Source organism: Haemaphysalis longicornis, unplaced genomic scaffold (assembly GCF_048455015.1).
Source record: "Haemaphysalis longicornis isolate Haplotype H1 unplaced genomic scaffold, Haemaphysalis longicornis Haplotype H1 scaffold_1, whole genome shotgun sequence".
In the NCBI taxonomy this organism is placed as follows: Eukaryota; Metazoa; Arthropoda; class Arachnida; order Ixodida; family Ixodidae; genus Haemaphysalis; species Haemaphysalis longicornis.
Window position 1 is genome coordinate 73,439,888 of NW_027526203.1, and position 22,746 is coordinate 73,462,633.

The 22,746-nt window shown below is 51.4% G+C and overlaps 1 protein-coding gene across 1 annotated transcript; it reads left to right on the top strand.

The window, feature by feature from the left end:
* Positions 1 to 1,415: 1,415 nt before the first annotated feature.
* Positions 1,416 to 21,928, top strand: LOC144179002 (uncharacterized). Its single transcript, XM_077707201.1, has 6 exons — positions 1,416 to 1,543; positions 7,114 to 7,216; positions 11,025 to 11,225; positions 17,879 to 18,082; positions 19,806 to 19,889; positions 21,803 to 21,928. The coding sequence occupies exons 2-6, from the start codon at positions 7,130 to 7,132 to the stop codon at positions 21,926 to 21,928; spliced, it is 702 nt and encodes a 233-aa protein (XP_077563327.1). The 5' UTR covers positions 1,416 to 1,543; positions 7,114 to 7,129.
* The last annotated feature ends 818 nt before the right edge of the window (positions 21,929 to 22,746 follow it).

A 22,746-nucleotide genomic window follows, 5' to 3' on the forward strand; every position in this document is an offset into this window, starting at 1 on the left:
TTTTAGTACCGAAGTGTAGGACCCTAGGACGGGAGTTGCCACTGGCTTAGGTAAGTGCACAGTTTCTCGTCGCGATGAAGATGTTTGGATGGGACACTGACTACGCCGTCATACGAATTCACTGTAGCATACCATAGCATCAGTGTTAACACAGTTGTGTCTCCTGCATCCCTTTCGCCGAATTCATTGCCCGTGCATTATTAAGGGCGTAAGTTTCTTCCCTGGCTCTCATCTAAATTCTCTACTGTCTTCGTGGAATGGAAAAAGGAAACCGCCAAACGCATCCACTCCTCATATTCACCACAATTTCCCACATTGTGATGATGATGATGATGAATAATTCTTTTATTAGGATGGGGATGACCGAAAGTCGCTGGTGTGGCAAAAGTGGGAATAGGGCAACAGGTAGGCGCCCACTAAATCACGCTCGTCAGGCCGCTGGCAACACCGAACTAAACTGAGGTGACGGTGCTGGGGGTGTTCAAGGATGTCCCTATGCACAGCTTAAATTTCCCAATCGAGAAAAAAAATTCTACTATGGTTCAGTCGATGCAAAGCAAAAGTGGAGCAGCGCAGAACGAGATGTTTCATGTTTACTTCACGCACGGTGTGACAAAGGGTACATGTGCGGGGGGCAGTGGTATCAATGCCCTTCTTCCGGTCAGCAAGTGTCTGCCGTTTATGGCGGATATGAGGGGTAGTGGCCGTGCGGTGGGTAGTCCTCTGCTGAAAATAAAACTGAAACGCCGTGCAACGGTAACGGCCGGCGATGATGATTGTCCTTGTGGTCAGAGGACAGGAAATGAACGAAATTAGTAGAAGGGCTTTCTGTTTCAGCTACGCCGATGCCGTCTGTCACGATGTGTCCGCATCTGGGAATTGCGTAAATACATCTCATCTTCACTGCCCCGTTACAATACGCTCCTAATGATTTGGCAGTCGAAGGGTGCGTGAGAAAACGTCGCGTCTTCATTTATCTTGGAGAGAGATAATAAATGTGTTCTGGAGTGCACAGCAATAAGGAGACGAGCGTCGCCAAGGCGGCGGTCCTTTTTCCTTCGAAGGGCAGTAGAGCGCAGTGCCGGCGATTCGGCGCTGGAGTCTTACTGTTGGCCCCACGGCACGTGGTTCGTGCATCGTGGCTCGTGACAGGAGGCTCGAGCACGTGACAGTCATGCGGTGCACTGCTGCGGCGGCGCGAGCGCCCTCGCCAGCCGACAATAATTAAAATGGTAGTAAATGGTGAGTGATCGAACATTTCATTTTTTAGATCTTGTAAACTTGCACCACACCAATTAAAATCGAAATTCGAATAATAAATTTGGTTATATTGATTATCGTGCAAGAAATAAAAAAACGCCACCGATAAAAGTACTATCATCATTATAAGAGGTGAACAACAACAAAAAAAAAGGGCGAACGCCGGTTCACGTGCCCGGAAGCGTTCGCAGTGCTTGGAGTCACTTTTAAGGCCCCCGTCGCTCGCTGCTCTCGAGACCGGCGTCCTCCACCTGCAGCCCGGCGTCTTCGAATAATTGTAGAGGTAACAACAGCATGAAATTTTAACTGCCTCATCTTAGTAGGACTTGATTGCTGGCTAGTTGGTTCGTGACGCACGAAGGAATAAGCTCGCGCAAAAGACGAGGACGAAGAGAAGAGGGGACAAGACGAGCGCGCCTTCGCGCTCACCTTGTCCCCTCTGCTCTTCGTCCTTGTCTTTTGCACGAGCTTATTCCTTCGTGCGTCTCATCATATGTTGCGCCTGCATGCATCGGAACGCAGGCGATCGGCGTGTGCTCTGAGCATGGTCTCGTTTAAACTGCGGCTGATCATTATCCCAGATCTATGCGAGGCCTAATGGCTCGATGGCATGTGCTTGTTCCTTTGTTTCTTACCGGGCGTAGTCGCTCATGCCGACCTCGAAAAATCAGTTCGCTGGCGACCCGGGGTTGGGGCCGCGACCAGGAGATTTCTTTAATCGAAGCTTATCCGCGAGATCGGGTAAGCAGGACTGCGTTTCCTCGCAAACAATTTCAATATAGTTCCCGGTGCAAATGGCGCTAGCCCGTTTTTGTCCTGACGCCTTTGAGCCACCTTCACCTCGCTTCTCAGTGGTACGAATCTGTTATTGATTGATTGATTCAAGCCTTTATTGGAGGAAAGGGGAGGCCCAGAGGACGTGCATGGGGGAATGGGAAGTGAAGGGAAGGGGGTAAATCAACGCTGATCTCGTCGAACGGCTTCGCCGTCGCGGAGGGGTTGACCTTCATTCGACCGCGGCTTCGCCGTACCCTTGACAATGTATCACAGGAATCGCCGGGCCGAGCTTCGCCGACAACCGCGTTCGCTAGCCGCTGAGAGAGCCGACGCATGCGCCGCAGCCGGGCGCCCTGCCGGCCCACGTGACTCGCCGTGCGCATGCATGCGACTACATGCGACCTTGGCCGTGCATGAGCATTGCTGGGTCGTCTTTTTCGCTTCCCGCCGAATTTGTTATTGCTTGTTTAGTTTTTAAATACGATAGTGGGCGCAGATTGCGCGTGCCGAATTTGTTACTCCTTGTTTAGTTTTTAAAGACGATAGTTTTTCTTGGGTTACTCGAACGCGAAAGTTTTGATGTGGCTGTCTGTCTGTCACTTGATTCAGGCGCCCGGCCAAATCGACCAAGCTTTGCACAATAGGTTTATATGCCCACCGCCAAATTTAAGCCCCTAAGCGCGGTGCCAATGTTCATACTTGTCAACATTGTTGAACAAGAAGAAAACATTACGTAAATATCAGTTAGATAAATGAATATGAATTTTGCAGTGTTCATTTATTGAAACATTAATGGACATAGGTCGGCAGGCTCACTCACGAGTGCACTCACCCCGCCCACTCACCACTCATGATTGGTTAGTGAGCTTCGCCATCGTTTCGGACTGGCGAGAGTGAGCGCGAGTGAGTGCGAGCCACACGCGCAGTGAGCCTCGCTCATCACTCGCGAGGGCACTCGCGCTACAGGCGTTATTTGCAGAACGTACCGCGGTGAGCGCCACTATTGCGCTCATACTGGCAGTTGGCCATTCGCCGCAGGAGCCTCCCGCTGTGATGGCGGTTAATGGCGAGTTTCCTTTTAGCGTCAGAAGTATGTTGTCACTGAGCTCCTGGTATGGGGCAGCGTAGAATTAGCTCTCTGGTACCTCGTTGATTTAGGAATATGATTTGGATGGACTTCTGACGCCGTAATGCACTGATACTGTTCCGTTTCACGACTCATATGGAGGGTCTGCTGCGCGCACTCGCGCGCAAGGGATGACGACGATTGGCGAGCGCGAGTGAGTGCGAGTGATGACGGCGAGGGGTGAGCGCGGGTGAGTGGTGATGGCGAGTGGTGAGCGTGAGCACGTGCGAGTGGTGACGCCGAGCGGTGAGTGTGAGCGCAAATGAGTGCGAGGGGTGAGGGTTAGTGAGCCTGAGTGAGTGAGTGAGTGCATCAGATTATTGATTGATTGCAGGGTTTAATGCCCGGACCCAACGCAGGCGATGAGGCACGCCGTAGTGGTGGGCTCCGGATTAAGTTTGACCACCTGGGGATCTTCATCGTGCGCCGAAATCTCGTACACACGGGCGTTTTTGCTTTTCGCCTCCGTCAGAAAAGAGGCCACCACGGCCGGGAATCGAACCCGTCACCTCGTGCTCAGCAGCACAACGCCTTAGCCACTGAGCCACCGTGACCGGTATTAGTGCATCAGGAAAAATGTATTTTTCTGTGTGAGTGTGAGTGAGTGGCGTTCAGTTTTGCCGAGGTAGGTTCATGGGTGCTTGATTTTTGCAAATGCAATACTATATCCACTGAAAAAAAAAAAATCACATTTTCCCCTGCAGTCTCCCGCGCCCCTGCTGGCGGAAGTTTAAGAAATCAAACCGCAACAGTAACGAAAGCTCCCACTGGATAGGTTCCACGTTCCGCTTGGAACGCATGTGTCGCTGGACAACGTGGCATTTATAAATGTTGTGGTAGGATTGCCTCGATTCGCGCGCGTCTCCGCCCTACAGCAGCGCTGGCATCGAGACACAGGGGTGGAGAAGTGGAAGGCGGTAAATGTAAATTGACTAAATTGACTTGAGCAAACTTCTAGCGTGTATATCTTGGGATTAGCGAAACGGGATTGGAACAGCATAAGAGGTGAGTAAGAAATTGATTGATTGTGGGGTTTAACGCGCCGACGCAACGCAGGCGATGAGGCGCGCCGTAGTGGAGGGCTCCGGATTAATTTTGACCACCTGGGGATCTTTAACGTGCGCTGAAATCTCGTACACACGGGCGTTTTCGCTTTTCGCCTCCATCAGAAAAGCGGCCGCCGCGGCCGGGAATCGAACCCGCGACCTCGTGCTCAGCAGCGCAACGCCTTAGCCACTGAGCCACCGCGGCGGGTAGGTGAGTAAGAAAGAGAATGGAGGCATTTGCTTGGCACGGCCGCTCGGCGACTATCGTCTTACGTCGACATTTTGCAACGAAACGAGCAGATACGCGGGCAATATTTTTTAGTTCTTTCTGACGCCACTGCACCGGCTTGCGTTTCATTTAATCCCAATTTCTATGCTGTATACGCGTCTGCTCGGCCTGCCATCGTTGCTATTTCGTCTTTTTTTTTCGGTCCGTTGCGCTAAACGATTGCCGATTCACACTGGGGGAAGTGCACACCTCCTGTGGGATCGGCAGTGTGCTCAAGTAAGTTTTTTAACGCGAAATCGTTACTTGGCTAGGCTGGCAAAAGCGCGCACCCACCCGAATGTCGTCCGCGGCAAGAGACTGTTCACAGCTGCTAACCCTTTGCTAACACGCTCCATGTAATTCGATGCTTTGAAAGGCGCTCGTACATCCGAAAGAAGGAAACAAAAAAATATTCAGCAAATTTTCTTCTGTACCATGGAACAAAAAATGAACAGGAAGCAGCACTTTGCGCGCACTGTTTCATATAGCGCTTCAAAAGAGAATGGAGAAACAGAAGAAAAAAACTCATTGCGCGGTCAGTTCTCATTGGCTTACGACGCATAGCATGAATATATATATATATATATATATATATATATATATATATATATATATATATATATATATATATATATATATATAGAAACTTGTCGAGTAGCCAGAAGGAATAGTTGAGAAAATGGTAGACGCACGATTAAAAACAAAAACAGCGGTTTACTGACGTCGCGACTGGAGGATATGACGACTGGGCCTCCAGTCGAAACGTCAGTAAACCACTGTTTTTGTTTTTAATCGTGCGTCTACCATTTTCTCAACTATATATATATATATATATATATATATATATATATAGACTGAAAAGATAAAAACACACAGAGCGCGAAAAAAATAAGGTTAGTAGAGACAGAGACAAACGAGAAAGACTTAGAAAATAAAAATAGGTTTACTGACGTTTCAGGGAGAGGACTCCCTTTCTTCAGAGGGAGTCCTCTCCCTGAAACGTCAGTAAACTTATTTTTATTTTCTAAGTCTTTCTCGTTTGTCTCTGTCTCTACTAACCTTATATATATATATATATATATATATATATATATATATGTGTGTGTGTATAAACTATCTCACCCCTCTAGTAAACCTCTGTATACAGCTGTAAGCTTCTGCATATAGAGAGAGCGTAGCAGCGGCATGAATAGCGATTCTTGAAAAAGTAGTTGCGTGAGTCTGGTGCCAGGGTTGTAGGTTATAGTCGCGCTAGGCAGGAGGCTCGGCGACAAACATAGCCAAGAAACGCGTTCGAGAAAGAGTGTACTGAAATATCCTGCAATATTTTTTCATCTTGCTGTGAGTTACATCGTCGCGGTGGTGTTTGTTGCGTACAGCTGAGCATACCCGGCCGCCGAACGGTAAAGGCAATTTGCTTGCACCAGGTTGCGATCGCTTCGGTATGCGGGGGCAGTGACTGAAAAAGGTACCCCGAAGATAACCGGGGTTCTCACTGCAAGCATTAATCTGGGAGGGTTGGTATACCCAAAATTGCCATTTATTGCGCTTGTAAGCCACCCCAACAGTGGTCCTACAAAAGTGGCGCTCCACAGCGCGAAATGGCGAAAACACCGCAGCCGCTGAAAAGGTTAACTACCGTGAAAGTGCGGGATTTGTTTCCCCCGACTGTCTCTGAAGGCGCAATCACACGGAGCGATTTTCCACGAGAAACGTGGTGCGACGTGGCGCTGTTTGCCGCGGGGAGAATCGCTCGTCGCTTCGCCCGTTTTTGTCTCGCCAGAAAGTATCGCTGGTCGCTCGGAAGTGGTCCGAAAGACTAGCCAATCGGAGCTAGTCCTTTCAGGGCCGCAACCTTCGTGTTAGGGTTGATAGCACGAAGAATCGGCCAGCTGCACTACGTACCGTTGAGAAGTACGTCCCTCGGTTCTCCGCGATATACCCGCCGCGGTGGCTCAGTGGCTATGGCTTTGTGCTGCTGAGCCCAAGGGCGCGGGTTCGATTCCCGTCCGCGGCGGCCGCTTTTCTAATGGAGGCGAAAAGCGAAAATGCCCGTGTGCTGGAGATTTTGGCGCACATTAAAGATCCCCAAGCGGCCAAAATTAATCCGAGACCTCCACTAGGGCGCGCCTCATCGCCTGTGCGTCGGCGCGTTAGACTACACAGTCAATGTCCGCGATACGTTTCTTTCTCTTTTCTGAAATAAGCGCACCCATAAAACGCATACCTGCCGCGCTTATTTTCGCAATAGTATTTGTACTGAGTTAGCCCACAGAGCGCGTTACTGGCCGTAGTGCGGGAACATTGATATCGCGTTTCTCTGTCGTCTTCGCTCCCGTGTGGCTGCCTCGGCGGGCGACGGGGTCGCGCGACTGAGTCACTGTCGCGTCGCGACGCCTGATGAACTCCCTCCGCGTGGTTGCCGCTGTATATGCACTGTGTGAATAATAATAATACACAAAGCAACCTGTCGTACGAACAGTTCTTTGCTGCCGAACTCTACTGTGAATTTCTTAATCGTTATTCAGCTACACTCGTGGCCATCTTCACGGCCTCTGGAATTCGCAGTAGACAATGAAAACAAGGCGCTCCATTCGGTATGAAACTGTACGCGTCCAACCTGCTCGTCTTCTCAGGTCCTGACCTGGCAACATGGACGCCCAGACACGCGCGGAATCGGAATTCACGGAGCCTGGCTTCGGAGCTTCGCAAGAGGGCGCTGTGGTAATAGAGCCACAGGTGAGACATATTCGTGTTAATTGCCCTTTGAAGGCATTGACGAGAACGCAAAATGTCGGGTGTGATCGATGCATTCCCGCACGCGTGCAAGCACACAGCGGCCCCCAGGATGCTCGCCTCTGTGGCGAGAGGGGCCCGACTCCATCTCCTCTATTCCGCTGCATGGCTTGCGCATACTTCACACTCAATCCGGGCGACTGCCTCCTCCTCTTCGTGGGAGACACGCTCTCGGCACCCTGTCGGTACATAGCGCGAACCGAAAGCGCGCGCGAGAGAGGGAAAAGGTAAAGAAAAGGCCAGGCTACGGCCTAGTACGCTATCCTGCACGGGGGAAAGGGGAACAATGAGGAAAAAGAGGAAAATAGAAAAAGAAGGGGAAAGGGACAGACATAGCGCAGTGGGGTGAGCCTAGCGGTAGGACACTATAGACAAACAAGCTCAGTGAGTTCAGAGAGAGTAGTGTTTCGCGCTACAGTCTTCCGTACAATTACGTCGTTTTTAGTAAACACAGGAGCGCTTTTGTCGCCTTTTCCCCTAGATGACGGAGAAGGCCAGTGGCCCAGGATTGTCTCCTCAGAGAACGGGCGCCGAGAGTCTAACTTTCGTATTGTCGAAGGGAGTTGGCTTCGTTCAGATGAAAACCGTGGACACCCGCATAGGACGTGTCGTATGGTCTCTGGTGTGTTACCGACTTCGCACGCCTCACTGGCTGCGATTCCAATCAAATTAGGAGTAAGCATTTGGGAATGCGACTGTTTTGAAGAGAAACAGTGCGCTAACATTTTTGAGGGCTTTTAATGACGCGTATTTCGATCGTTTATATTTGCAGGCGAAGACGTCGCAATATGATTTACCTGGACAGATTATATATACAGAGCACAGAAAACAGCCCAGCCTCCAGCACAGTGAACGAAGAATCGCATTTGCGAAACAATCACACGGGTCTTTGTGGCGGGAACTTTTTCGAGACTGGATGAGCATGTCGATCTAACTGAAAACTGCCTGACCCCAGTCTTTTGACAGCGCTGGAGGTATAGTGTAAGCCTTTGCTTTACTTGATATACATTTTTTTATTCGACGCGTACATTAGTTGTTCCGCGAGTTAAAATGCTGACGAAAACGGAAAATAGAAGTGAACACAAGATATACACACCAGAGTCCCACAAAGACTACTCGAAAGGTTTCCTCTTTTCTAAGAAATACATTGGGGAATCTCTACTTTCGACCGCAGATGCATGTGAGCAGCCACTCGCAGAAAACAAAGTTTGAATGCCCCTGCTCGCTATCAGTGGTAATGTACGGGTGTCGCAATTCGTAAATCGGGACTTGGATTTTGTAGATGCAAGCCTCGCAGGTCCCAAGAAAGCTTTCTCGAAGTATGGTTCAGTGACGCCATAAAACAGAACACAAGGTTTCTACCATTAAGTTTTTCTTTGTTGCGCGGGCCTGTACGTCGGTACGTCTGACAGGAATTGGGAAACATGGCAACTTATGACGAAGGTTTCGGTTCTACCCGAATTGGTGACTTTTCGCGCTCGGGATGTGGCAGTGCCCTGGTTGGGGGACTTAATGTTAAGATAAGCCCTCTTGCGCAGCGCAGACGCCGTCCCAGTGCCGCCGTTATGTCGTCTTTTCATTGTTGCGCCGATCAAAAAAAGAAAATTGATGTGGGCTTATCGCGGCCTCTTTTCCTAGATTTTTGTTTTTTTACTTTGGGGACATTGTGGGGAAGAAAATGTATACAGAAAGATTTCACACTGAAGCACCCGTGTTGGTAGCATCAGGTTTACGCTGCATATGCCGCATGCCGCATTCGAAGCAAAAAACTCTGGGAAGCTTGCGCTCACGCGCAAGACTTGAATGGCGAAGCTGTTGTAGGCGGTCATCGACCGATACAAAGTTGAGTTTAGTAGTATGGCATTTCGATGACCTTATGTTGAGCAAGGCCAGAGGGAACTCGTCGTTTTGGTCGACGTTTTAACACCCCACAGTGCTAGCGCGACTTATCGTCTCTATATAACGGACGCTTTGCACGTCGAGCCTCTCGAAGCGCAGCCTCTTCCTCGGCCGTACGTGCGAACTATCCGCGGTCGGGCCATGTGGAGTCAATGATCACGTATGCAGCAGCATCGACATTCACGACATTGGACATGCTACGGTACAGAGCGCATGCGCACGATGACACGTGGACGAACGAACGAGGGGCGTTCGCTATGGCGTGTCTTTCTCGCTCCGAGCAAGTGTTGCCGCGATAGTGCGAACGCTGGAGGTGTTTTTGTTTGTTGTTGTTGTTGCTGTTGTTTGTTTGTTTGTTTGTTTTTGTGCCGATTTTGGTCCACCTCCCTAAGTGGATATGCTTCGCTTGACGAACGTGCACTCGAAGCACGCGTACACGAGCACTCGGCCTTTTCTTTGTATTTTTAACTGCGGACACCGTACACAAATGATTTGCTCAGCAGCTACGCAGCGGGAGTCGTCGTAACCATCGAGCGCCTGCTCACTAACGCTGTCGTTGCGGGAAGGGGGGTAGTGAGTGCGAGGCCGGTTACTCGTACTACCGTCCCTCCCGCGGCTTAGAAAAGAGCGTCGGGGAATTGTTTAAGGGTACTGGCATTGTCGCCACCCCCATCATACGCGCAAAGAGGGCGAAGCGTGCGCCTTGCTTTTGAAGGAAGCTGTAACGAAGCCGATCGCGGAGGCGACGCTTCGAGGCTTCGTTCGCACTATCGCGGCAACACTTGCTCGGAGCGAGAAAGACACGCCATAGCGAACGCCCCTCGTTCGTTCGTCCACGTGTCATCGTGCGCATGCGCTCTGTACCGTAGCATGTCCAATGTCGTGAATGTCGATGCTGCTGCATACGTGATCATTGACTCCACATGGCCCGACCGCGGATAGTTCGCACGTACGGCCGAGGAAGAGGCTGCGCTTCGAGAGGCTCGACGTGCAAAGCGTCCGTTATATAGAGACGATAAGTCGCGCTAGCACTGTGGGGTGTTAAAACGTCGACCAAAACGACGAGTTCCCTCTGGCCTTGCTCAACATAAGGTCATCGAAATGCCATACTACTAAACTCAACTTTGTATCGGTCGATGACCGCCTACAGCAGCTTCGCCATTCAAGTCTTGCGCGTGAGCGCAAGCTTCCCAGAGTTTTTTGCTTCGAATGCGGCATGCGGCATATGCAGCGTAAACCTGATGCTACCAACACGGGTGCTTCAGTGTGAAATCTTTCTGTATACATTTTCTTCCCCACAATGTCCCCAAAGTAAAAAAACAAAAATCTAGGAAAAGAGGCCGCGATAAGCCCACATCAATTTTCTTTTTTTGATCGGCGCAACAATGAAAAGACGACATAACGGCGGCACTGGGACGGCGTCTGCGCTGCGCAAGAGGGCTAATCGCAGATTAATTTCATATTCGCTGAAGATGCAGCGAGAGGCGAGGAGTACCATTATTTTTTTGTAAGTTTAAACAACCGCGAAGAATGTTTTCAAGGGAAGGGGTTCGACTACTTCTATGTAAACTGCCGCATGCCGGCGTAGCTACAACGTTGCAGCGAGAGATACAGGCCAGCAACCGCAAGAGGCGCTCTCCCTTTTTTTTTTTTTTGCTCCGCTGGCATTCTGACATGGCAGGGATTCGGGAGCGCCGTCAGAGTGGGTATCAGTGGCTCACTCGGTCTGTGCGCCACGCGGCTCGGAGACGTTCCCTGCGTTACAGCTCACGCACCCGTTGGAGTGGCTTGCTTGCTTGCTTGAGCCCCAGACCAGGTGGCTGTGTGACAGCGTCGGGGGTTCAAATTGCAGATGGAGGTGGAGCAGGAAGATCTTGGTGCCTTCGAAATCAGGGAGAGCGTCTTCGGCGGAAGCGGCGTACCAACGCTCATGCTGCAAGAGGAGGTCGTTGACGCGCAGTCCAACGTGAGCGGCTATGACCACGACTACTGCAAGCCTGGTGGCTACAGTCCCGTCGACGCGTCTGAGCAAGAACACCGCGTGCATCCCATGGTGAGCGCACAAGGCTCCACAGTCACGTCACCTCTTTTTATCTCGCACGACCACATCGCTGGGCGCTGGCTCTCGTTTAAGAAATGCACAGAACCGTGGAGGCCACTGAAAGGAGCAAAAGAGTAGGAGGGAACAGCCTGGCGTCATATATCAGGAATGGTGGACACTATTAACTAGTGATAGTTGCAATATTATGCGCACAGTAAGGACGCCACAAGTATAAAAATCACGAACCTCTCCGTCTAAAGACGACAATGGTTGAACGCGGAGCTCTCTCGTGATGGATTATTTGGTTGGCCAGTCCCACACTGCGGGTATGGGCTTTTCCGGAGGTACGCGCCACTTTCTGCAATACCCACAGAAACTCTCAGGTGTGCACTCCACCGTCTTAACGTTTAAATTTCGGGTGTACGGCGCAAATCGGTCCCTGCTGCTTGGCGCTCGCTTAGAACATGTCGAAATGGAGCAATCGGATAGTGCTGGCTTCATACGCCAGGGACCCAGGTTTAATTCCGCCTACGGGAAGCTTATTTTTTCTCACTTAACCCACGATCATTCATCATCATTATCGTCAGAGAAAGTTGGCTTTCCCGCAGGGCGTATAGGCGTACAACGGCATCAGCGAGGTCACTAAAGCTTTGCCTTAAAAGTGACCTTGCGATTCTAGTTGCCAAAGTGTTCGACGTGAAATAGCAGCATTGCTACTGTAAGCCTATGCATGCTGTTTATTCTGTTCAATATACCAAGGCACCTTCAAATGAAAGAAGTATAATTGTCGGAGGTTACTGTACTACGGGTGGTATTAGGGTGTCATTTTCCTCGTAATGAAGACATTTTCACAATGCAATGGTCCCTCGCAATTACTGCTTACACACACTGAGAATACGTTTCGCACGGCTGTGATGTGGGCGCTGTAAAACAGGAATATTAGAAGCGCTATGTATGTAAAGCGAGGAAGAATACAAAGAAAGGCTCCAGACGAGCCCCGATCCACTTGATATGGGCGACAGGTTCTCTGTTGCAAAGGGACGAACAGACGTAAGCTTGCTTGGTTATGTAAAGCTGACTAGGCAGATGCGTGTGTTTTAGAAACTTGAACAGGAGAGTATTCTGGCCAATTCAGAATATAGTGAACGGCGACAATTGGGTCACTGTTGGTGGCATTCCTAGCAAAGGATTCTCCAGAATTCAAAGCCACGTAAGTTTGGTGAGTCCGGTGTAATAGAAAAGTTATTATTGGCGGTCGAAAATTCTGTGACGGCGTCGGGTCGTTGTCCTCGCAAGGCGTCCCTCCTAAGTGCCCCGGTAAGCAGAGTCCACGGGCATGCTCCACAGATTAACGTATAGGTATATACAGTTTTGTTGCAGACAGCGCTATAACGAAGATGCCGGCATGCAGAAGACCGTGCATGTCCGCTATATACACCGGTTATGTTTCTTAACAGGTTCAGTTCTATTGCCAAAGGGACTGTGCCGTCGGAGGGATTAGAGCTTAAATAAAATATTCGCATATAACACCGGCTAGTTGAAGCTTCAATTTTGCTCGTAAGGTCACCTGCCAGGCAATGCACTATATTCCCCACATAAATTTAGCATGAGTACAAGTGGGGTAGTTCGGAAAAATATAAACACCCCGCTGCCTAAAAGCGCATCACGCCGAGACAAAATGCTTTTTACGTCATTGTAGGTGTTTTGAATTAAGAATGTGTTCGCGTGTTAGGCAGGAAACAAAAAAAAAACTTTGAGAAAAGTGGAGGTAATTGCCAGTAGATTACGAGGGTGGTGTTCAATAGAGAAAATATATCATTGCCTTGAATAAACGACCAACTTATTTGACGCCTCGCAGGCGGGTTGTCGCCTTACCGTAGGCGCGGATAACAGCTCGTGATTGCTGCGCCAGGTGGTCAACCGTATTGAGCCCAGTTTCATGGATGAAGGCGCTCGACCCGTCCCTTCGTGGTAGAGTCGGTAGCGAGCGGCTTGCAGGAAAGTTGCCTCGGCCGTTCCGACGACGAAAATCGACAGGGCCAACCTTGTTTATTACATGGCGAATGAAGAAAAGCGATGATAGAGGTAGTAGCACATGGGCGTGCTTGAGAGAGAGAGAGAGAGAGAGAGAGAGAAATAACATTTATTAAGTGCGAATGCACTTTATAAGCGACCCCAAACCTTCCACCGCCGGCGGCGGCGTCCGCAGTCCTCCTCTCCCTAGCAACGGCGTGGAGCGGAGAGGAGCGTCGGTAGCAACGGCGCGGTGATGTCACTTCACCACATGACCGCGCTCGCTCCGCCTCCTCGCCGTGGCTGCGCGGGTGCGCGCCGCTCCCCGCACCGCTCCTCGCGCCGTGACGTCATGGTATGACGTCACAGCGCGCCTCCTCTCCCCAGCAGCTGCCGCGCGCCTCTCTCTCCACCGTGACGTCACACTCTCTCCTCTCCCCCTCGCTCGGCTGCAGCTGCCGTGCGCCGCTGTCCCTCTCCCCTTGCGCTCGCCTCCTCTCTCGGCGCGCTCGCCTCCTCTCTCGGCGCGCTCGGCGCGGCGTACCCCCCTATATATGCAGCGATAAACTGCCAGACCTCCGTGGGTCGGCTCGCGCACGCTCACGGGCGAATGCCAACGGATTTTAACTTTACTCCCCCTCATAGCATCACCCCGTGCATTCGCACTTAACCATGTTCACCCTCGGGGAAATGCTTGGGAGTTTTTGAAAGAGCTCCCCCTTATGGGGCGGTGGCGGCTGCCCGCAGGGCCGCAGCGACCTGGAGGCCTCGGGAGGTGACTAGCACCTGGTCCGAAACCTAGGAGCTCCGCATGGCCTGATCCCAGGCCTGGGGGGTGGGGAGGGGTGGGGAGGGATTTTTGGGGCACTGGCACAGGGAATGAAAGTGCGTGTCCAGTGCACCACAGTGCGGGCAGCGAGGTGAGGGAAACAGGTGGGGGTGGGAGTGCTGTAGGATTGTGCGGTGAGGGAACGCGTGCGCTTGGATGATGCGCCACATGCGGGCCTCTGGTGATAGGAAGCTGTGGGGGGGGGGGGGGGAGGGTTCGATGGTTTAGTCTGTGGTGCAGTGTAATGTCGGTGTATGTGTACAGGGGGATGGGGATATGCTGTAGTTAGGAGCAAAAGAAGCAGGAGCCCGGGTAATGAGTTCTCGAGCATGTGAATGTACTGCCTCATTGCCTCCTAAGCCAGTGTGGGCCGGAGTCCACAGTAGCTCCACAGGATCCTGGGGAGGGTGTCGGAGGATGATACGGAGAGCTTGTGACGAGATACGTCCCTTAAAGGGACCCTGCAACACTTGCCATCGACTACTAGTAATGTATTTTGGGATAAAGTCTATTGTCCAAGAAAGCTCCTCCCACAAGAATTATGAAAATCCGTTCACATTTAACGAAACTACGCGCGATGAGAAATCGCGCATAATCGTTCCCTCTCAACTCGACCGCGGACAACGCGACGAACGCTGCGCGCTCTCTCCCGGAGGGGGGGGGGGTGTGGGGGGGGGGGGGAGGGGGCTGCGGCTTGCGGCGTTCTCTTCGGCGGCCTTCGATATATCACATGCCGGGTAGTTTTTTTACTTTTCTCCGCAACGCGGAGGGGCCTATTTCCGGACTGCTGCCACAAAAAAGCAGGCATGGGTGCCTGCTCGCAAGTGCGCGCTCAGGCTGGTAGGACGTTTTTGAAGCAATAAACGTTTGTAGTCGAGTGGTGTCGTTGAAAGGGAAGTATTGAGCTCATCACTCAAACTCCGCGCACACTCAAAACACAAAAGAAACGGCAAAACTGTGCCTACAGGTTCAGGCATAGAAGAGGTTCGTACACAGCGATGACGACGACGGAAATGGGAAATCTAGCCGCGAAGTTGACCAGTGACAGCCGATCGGGCAGCCATGGCCTATGTGACGTCCCTTAGGCCATGCCAGGGGTTGCATAATGAGGACAACTGAAGAGAGAGCGGTTGGTTTTTCCGTGTCTTTCACATCGATTTGCGCGCTCACCGCTTCACGTGCACGTGTAATATTTGGTTCAGGTATTCCTGACAGTGTAATCTAAACGTCGCGCAGGTTTACTTGCACTGCTCAAACAGTGTTGCAGGGTCCCTTTAGGGTAGTTGGAGAGGGCATGCTGGGAGTCGGAGAGGATGGTGGTGGGTTGGGGCTGTTGAACTATGGCGAGGGCAATGACAACTTCCTCTGCCACCGTAGGAGAGGGGGTGAGGACAGACATGGTTGTGGGGTGGGGAGGACCGTGCATAGAAGTAGCGTAAGCCTGATTGTTTGGGTATTGAGCCGCGCCCACATAGATGGTAGTAGGGGAGGGTGGGTGGGAAATGGTGTGGCGCTTGGCACGTGCCATGCGGCGGCCTGCATGGTGGAGAGGGTCCATGTTGTGAGGAAGGGGTTTGATGAGGAGTAGGCGTCGTATGTGGGGGGGTATAAGCAGTGGGGGAGAGGGAGTTTGAATTGGGTCGATATTAAGGGAGGCTAGGATGTGGTGTCCAGTGGAGGAGCGGGAGAAACGGAGGATTTGGAAGGAGCGCTGTGCTTCGATGATTCCTGTGTAGCGTTGTGGAGTCCCATAGCATGAAAACTCGAACGGGCAGAGAAACGTTCTCCGCGGACACCGAATACGCACTCACTGGCTCGTCAAAAAAGAGCCTAGAGCGTATTTATAGTCTCCAGTGCAACCGTCAACAGGTGTTCAGCGTGTTGCGCACGACAAAAAAACTAGAAATACACAAAACATATCTCCCACTGCGCTTGTGATGATTACCCCAGAAGAGGCGCATGCTGTGCCGGAGGGAGGGCCGAAGAGGGAGGGAGTTTATCGGACGGCCGCCGTTTGCAGAAGGCTTGCTCGAACACGCCCTTGCTGGAGCCAGTTTTTACCGATTCTCGCCACAACTGCCACCGTGACTCAGAGGCCCTGAGCGGCCGCGCGGAACCCACGCGCGGCTTGTCCCAACACAAAAGCTCCTGAAATGCTGGCTTCACCGCCACACATGAAACTGTCACGCAATGCCAAAACCCTCGCAGTAGCCGGGGCATCTCGCGCGCACAGGGCAATGGCGAAGCACCTCGCGCTGATTCGTAACAGCTACCCCTAAGGAAGGACCGACTCAAGACCCGCACTGTCTCGGCGACGTCGGCTTATTGAAGGGATATATGACACCATCAAGTACGAAGCGATTCTTCGAGAAGCGGCGCAGCTTATAAGAGGGACGCATGCACAACATAGTGGCAGACTTGTCCTAGCAAAAATTGGGCTGGAATAAAAAAACTTTATTCATTGCAACAAAAATACTTTCCGCAGTGATTCATACTTTACCGTATCACCCCTAATTCTACGATGACGGGGCTCGCCTACAGCGTACACGAGCAGAGCGTTTCCCATAACACTGTATACGTGGACAATGCCAGCATTTGCACCGAGGCTAAGAACTTCAAGACTTCCGAGGGGTTAGTTGTCTCCGTGCAAGTGGCATAACTTTCCCTGGAACAAGAATTGCAGTCCCCTGCCTGGGCCTGTCTCCTCTGGAGGTCCAACTACTCTTCTCAGGGCGTTCCGAGGAGCGCGGGAACACAAAGCTGTTCCTTCGCGGAACAGACATCTTACAGCATTTCGTCGGCTGAATACTACTCCTGGGAATACCGATAAACGAGGCTGGTATTTTGGACACGTGGACCCTACAGCTGCAAAAGAACTGGGCATTCACCTTACAAATCGTCCTTCATTTCAGCAACAAGTTGAGCGGTGTGAGCACATAGTGGATAAAATTCAGGGTCCTGATGTGACGGATGGCGCACAGAGGCGGGTTACTACCTGAAAAAGAAACACTAAAACGAATTTGAAACGCTGCACACACAGTCGCTTCGGCTGATAACATGCACACCTCGGCCCACTCTGATACATCTGCTGTACCAGCATGAGCAGATATCCAGCGTGACACATGATAAACGTAGCCATTGAAACTCGTAGGAACTGACGCGAGCTCACTCTGCAATGTTGCTTTTTGATACAAAAGATCGCCCTAGCGACGGACCCAACATGTGGGGAACACGCCTTCTCCGTTGGGGGGACAGGAACTCGGAGGTCTCTCGGCCTAGCACGGGTGAAACGGACCGCAGGTTTCGACACCAGCGGTGACGACGGGCGGAAGGAACGAACGAAGCGGTGCCAGGGGGCGACTACGTGCTATTAACATACTCAGCAAGGATGGGCGGAATGGCAACGTTAATTGCACGGAATTAACATCTTAATAGAAAGGACCGAGGTAGTTGCAAGCAACACGAGAACGGCGGCTCTTGAAAATGCTGTGTCGGAAGCAGCTGTGGGTGCAAAATAAACAAAAAGAAGATGAAAGGCTTGAAAGCTGCAGAGGGATAGTTTCAGCGGATGTCCAACCTAGAGGATGCATGAAAGAGGGAAAGCTTGCTTTGCTAACGAATGGCGATTTCCGAATTGCGGTGTTCCCACTAGGCGTTCGCACTTCTTTCTGGTGCCCTGGAATTCTGTACGTAGCAGGGGTCATAATGTACTTCAGACATCTCTGCCCCGCCGCTGTAACAGCCTGGACCCCGTTAAAGTTACTCGCTCGCTTGACCTCCGTAGCGGCTGGCTTGGCTACAACGTCGGTGCTTCCAATCGCAGGTGGACATGCAGCATAGAGATCTGCAGGTGTTGAACATCGGGGCTGGCCTCCCCGGTGAAGGCAGCGTCCCGTTACCAACGGGACAGGGTGCCGTGGTCGAGGTGAAGGCCACCGGCAGTGGGGATAACTGTGACTCCACCACGCCCGTTTACACCGTGATCGGCGAAATTCACCGGGGACAAGGCCCCTACGCGTATCCAACGGTGAGCACACCATTCTCCGCAGAAGTGTTACCTTGTTAACGTGTAGCGTTGAAGGGACGCTGAACTGATTTGTAAACTTTGTGGGATTACTTGTGCAAAGTGTAGAAGTCCCTGGGCCATGGTTCGGCCACTTTCGGTGTGTTTACGCGACTTTGTTTAGTAGAAAAGTCAATTCGAAAGTGCGGTCCTCCCCTCTGCATCCTTCTCGCCGATTTCTATGTCGTTTCAGAAGTCGCTTACTCGAGGCAGGCTTGGCTTGACTGAGCTACTGCGCGGCTCGCCGACACTCCGACACAGTCACTCGGCCAGCCTCCAGCTGTTCTTCGCAATTCGTTCGCTCAGTTATGCCACGACACGATTTGTGTCTGGAAAAATGTCTCTTTGTTAGTTATTTTGTCGACTGTATCAACGTTATTAAAGTCTACAACTCAAAGTAGCTCCGCATAGGCGCACATGTGACACCTCGCTGACTGGTACGCATAGTGTCACTAGATAAGGTACAAGAGTAGCGGCACCGATGCATGCAAGTCAGCCACCGCGGCCATTTTGGGTATCAGTGTTGCGAGATTGCCGCTTCTACGGCTGCGCTGCTGACTTCTATGGGGTCGTTTGTTGCAGCAAAATGGCATCTTCGGACACACTTCTGCGGCTGAAATGCTGCTACACACATTCTTTCTGATTCGCGTTCGGAACGAAGTCAGTCGCGCGCAGCCGCACAAAAGGGAGGACAGTCTAATCATACCGGAATTTACCGACTGAAAGCGCACAAGCAACAAAATGGCGGCGCCAATGAACCGTCGCAGTGTAAACAAGAGTCACGTGATGCTAATTGACCAATGATCATGGCGGCGGCACGGAACAATAGGAGAAAAGAGAGTCGATACTCTGGAACCTTATGGCAAAAGTGTGGCACATCAAGAATTAAAGACAGGTTTACTCGTGGAGTTCACATCGAAATTACAAACGTTTGGCATTTAGAGAGAGGAAATGCGATAAAGGATGAGGATGACAACGAGAGCACACGTTTTGTAAGACCGCGCAGCGATAAACCTTCGGGCTTGCGCCGCTGCGTCTCTCAGCGGAGCCGCAGTCACTTGCGACTCAGGGCGCCACGGGGGCGCGCAAAATACTGCCGTATTCGTTCGGCAATGAGACACTGACGCTTTCGAAATCACTACATTGCAAAAAAAAAAAAAAAAAACGCTTCCGGAACCCGGAATCGAACCTAGGTCTTTCGCGTTATGAAGTCGGCGTCTCTCCGATTGCCCACCTCCCCTCGCGGGGACCCCTGTGTAGATGCGACACATAGGGGGTTCACTTTGCAGCATTGGACAGCGGAGGAACGGCGCTGGAACGATGTAGCGGAGCGACGCAGGCACCGCGTTTCATAGCGCGCATAACGATGAGGGGACGCGCCGGCGCCAGTGCGTCTGCCGCGGCCATAACGCAACACAATCCACTTTTATCCAATCCAATCCAAATCCAATCCAAGCTAAGCCAAGCCAAGCCAAGCCAATCGAATCCAATCCAATTCAATGCCCCTCGCGAGAGAGGGTTCGCTACCGGAGAGGAGAGGGGGTGAGTGGCGGAGAGCGCAGCTCGCGCGGCGAGGAGAATGGGGGAGGGGCGGATGCCGACGACGACGACGCCGCATGCAGGGACAAGGCGGGTGAATGAGATGCGGTCGCATCTAAAAGTGCTTACGTGTGACCGTGATTTCCAGGGCCCTTCACCACAGGTGGTCGAAGCACAGATCCCATCCACGTCACGAGTTCTTTTGCCGGCTCCAGGAAATGACGGAACAAAGGTAGGAAAGGGCTTTCCAGAAGCAATCTTGTCGATACTTATCCCGCCTCTCATTGCAGTTGTTCAACGTAGCGTCGTAACTTGTGTAACGTGCTTCCTTTTAAAATTCCTACTGTGTTTTTATTGGACATTAGGCACCGAATTTTAACGTAGTTTATATAGGTCGCTCAACCGCAGGTCGTAATATTCTTTGCAAAACATATATTCATAAAATTTCGATTGAAGTGTTACTCATCCCCGTGAGGAAATCATGTCGCGTATTTGCAGAGTGTACGATGAATTCGTTTCTATATCAAGTAGATGCCAATGTACCGCTTACCCACGTATACAAACAAAAATAAGACTCTTGAAAGAGTTTAATCTCCCAGTTTTAACAGACGCATTCAAACCTTATCTTAACACGACCAGTTAATAGGGACATACTTTACATAGCACGGCTTGAACGTCCTTAGCTTTTCTGTTCCCTATCCCAATGTTTGTTGGGATGTTGCCAATATATCGCGTATTTATTATGTAGTTTTCTACTGCAGGTCTGCATAATCACTGCCAGTTAACCTCCACGGCTTTCTGGTACTCACAATTTCCTTGCTTGTCGGTGGTAGGTCACCGCCGGAGAGTTCACTTCTTGGACAAGTCACCGTCGGTTTAACCCTAAGGAATTGGTGGGTTTCTAGAGAATTGACGGTGGTTTCAAGGCGCCCATCCCCATCCAACCACCGTCAAAGGGCCCCGCAACTATAACGAAAGAGGGATGGTTTATTTCCAAAATGTTTGGCCGGGCTTAGATTGCGAGCAGCCGGTACCTCGCTCCACCGACCTCAGCCTTCGTTGCTGCAGGGAAGCACAGATGCGAATGGGCTCCTAGAAAATAGTGAAGGCAAGCCGAGTCGCAGACAATCGTACCTCGTTCACACTCTCGAGAATGGACAATTGTTCTTCGTCACAGCAAGCTTCATACCATCCTCTTGGTTCGCACATTGATGCACAATAGGAGATTAAAGTGGTACTTCGGTTCATGAATTGTTCCGGGGTGTCCACTGGCCGACGCCTGCCTCCCGCATTTAAAATGGGCATTTGGGGGACCGTTGCAGTGCTATGACAGAAAGGGTTAGCCGCTCATTCTCTTGCTTCCTTGGCAGACTAAGGGGATCGGGACTGTGGAGCCAAAAGCTCGCGTTGTTTTCATTCTTGCGCCCTGCTCGCCTGTGCTAGATTATCGAGTCGTGAGACCCGGGGGCTCAGTGTACGGCTTTCGCTTGCTTCAAAGGCATTTGAATGCTTTGCAATGCTACGTACTTTTAAGTTCAAGAGTACGTAACAGGGCAACATAACAGGACAAAGCCAGCTCCCTGTATTGTAATAAAATGTATGGGGGTAATTTGTCGACTGGTTGGAAGCAAAATTGTCCATACGTGTAGGCTCAACGCATACATAGCGCCGCATTGTAATGGATTCGGCGCTAGTTCTGAAGCACGTTCTGAGGCGAGATGGCTAGTTGTGAAGCACGTGAGGAGTGTGAACAAGTGCAGTGCCGTGGTTCCGTTTCTTACAAGAGTCAGAAGTGGTTCAGTTTCGTCCCTCGTGATTTCGCAACCTCAGCTGCCAATAGCACCCGCCCTGAAGGCCATTACCGCAACCCGATATGACGAGAGCAGCTATCTAAGAGTGGAGCGTCGTTCGTACTCTGTCGCTGAAGAGTTTTCTGCCTGTAGTCACATTGCGGTTGCGTTAATTCCTAGTGCAGTGAAAAGGCATCTTAACCGCCTCGCATCGGTTGTCGAAATTTCCGCGTTTCTTTTGGTTGAACGAGGCAGTACGCAATATTGACGTACGCAGAGGCCCACAGAACCACGGGTCATCTTGCTCTACTATCTGTCCAGCGGTTAGAAACTAACACTAAATGTCTCTTTTCAGCTGCATGTCGGCACCGGGTACGGCACAGTGTACCAGCAGCCGTACCTAGCCCCAGTTCCCCAGGACTACGCCTCGCCAGCTGCCGCCTGGACCCTTTACCAGCCGGCCGCACCACAGGCAAGTTGAACGTCGGGCCCACAGCGCCGCGTTTTCCGAAACAATGGACGCATTCAGAACAAACGCGGCGCCATTGACGACCTACTGTATGCTACACGGCCGACAAAAATAGAAAAAAAAAAACACTGGAAGAGCGTGTTTGTCAGAGGCTGAATATTCGCTGAACGGCGCACTCTGTATGGTGGGGTGAACAGACGAGGTGTTAATAGTCCTCCCGTAGACAATTTCGTGACGACAACGTCGAGTGCGTAACGTAGACACCAAGAGGGGACGTAGGTCATCTTAAGTTCAGAATCCTGTGAAAACGTAATGATTCCGAGGCCAAAATATGCTTGACCGTAGGCAGCACACCCACCACTCCATACAGGCACCCATAGCACCATGAACAAGAATATTTTGTGTGGGGCAAAAGCGCGCCCTAAAGCAACGCCAAAAAGAACTCCGCGAGGGGCGTTGCTGTCGCACAACGTCAAAATAGTTAGTCTCAATCTTCTCCTTTGTTGTGCGTGCGTGCGTGTGTGTGTGTGTGTGTGTGTGTGTGTGTGTGTGTGTGTGTGTGTGTGTGTGTGTGTGTGTGTGTGTGTGTGTGTGTGTGTGTGTGTGTGTGTGTGTGTGTGCGTGTGCGTGTGTGTGTGTGTGTGCGTTCTACAGCTGCATTCTACAGACTCCACCGCGGATATCCGCCCAAAAATCAGGAAACCGCGAACGAGCGGCAGCGCGAAAGGATAGCGCGACAGGTCGACGGAACTGGAACATACGCGACCATTGAGAAACAAAACTCTATGGCCGCGTCCGTGGTAGTGACAGACGAGGTCATCACGCCATCA

Bases quoted from the DNA above. Each gene is read 5' to 3' on its own strand.
- LOC144179002 (XM_077707201.1), top strand. From the start codon at position 7,130: ATGGACGCCCAGACACGCGCGGAATCGGAATTCACGGAGCCTGGCTTC. The intron at 7,217-11,024 runs GTGAGACATATT...TTCAAATTGCAG, and splicing joins CTGTGGTAATAGAGCCACAG to ATGGAGGTGGAGCAGGAAGA. The intron at 18,083-19,805 runs GTGAGCACACCA...CGTGATTTCCAG, and splicing joins GCCCCTACGCGTATCCAACG to GGCCCTTCACCACAGGTGGT.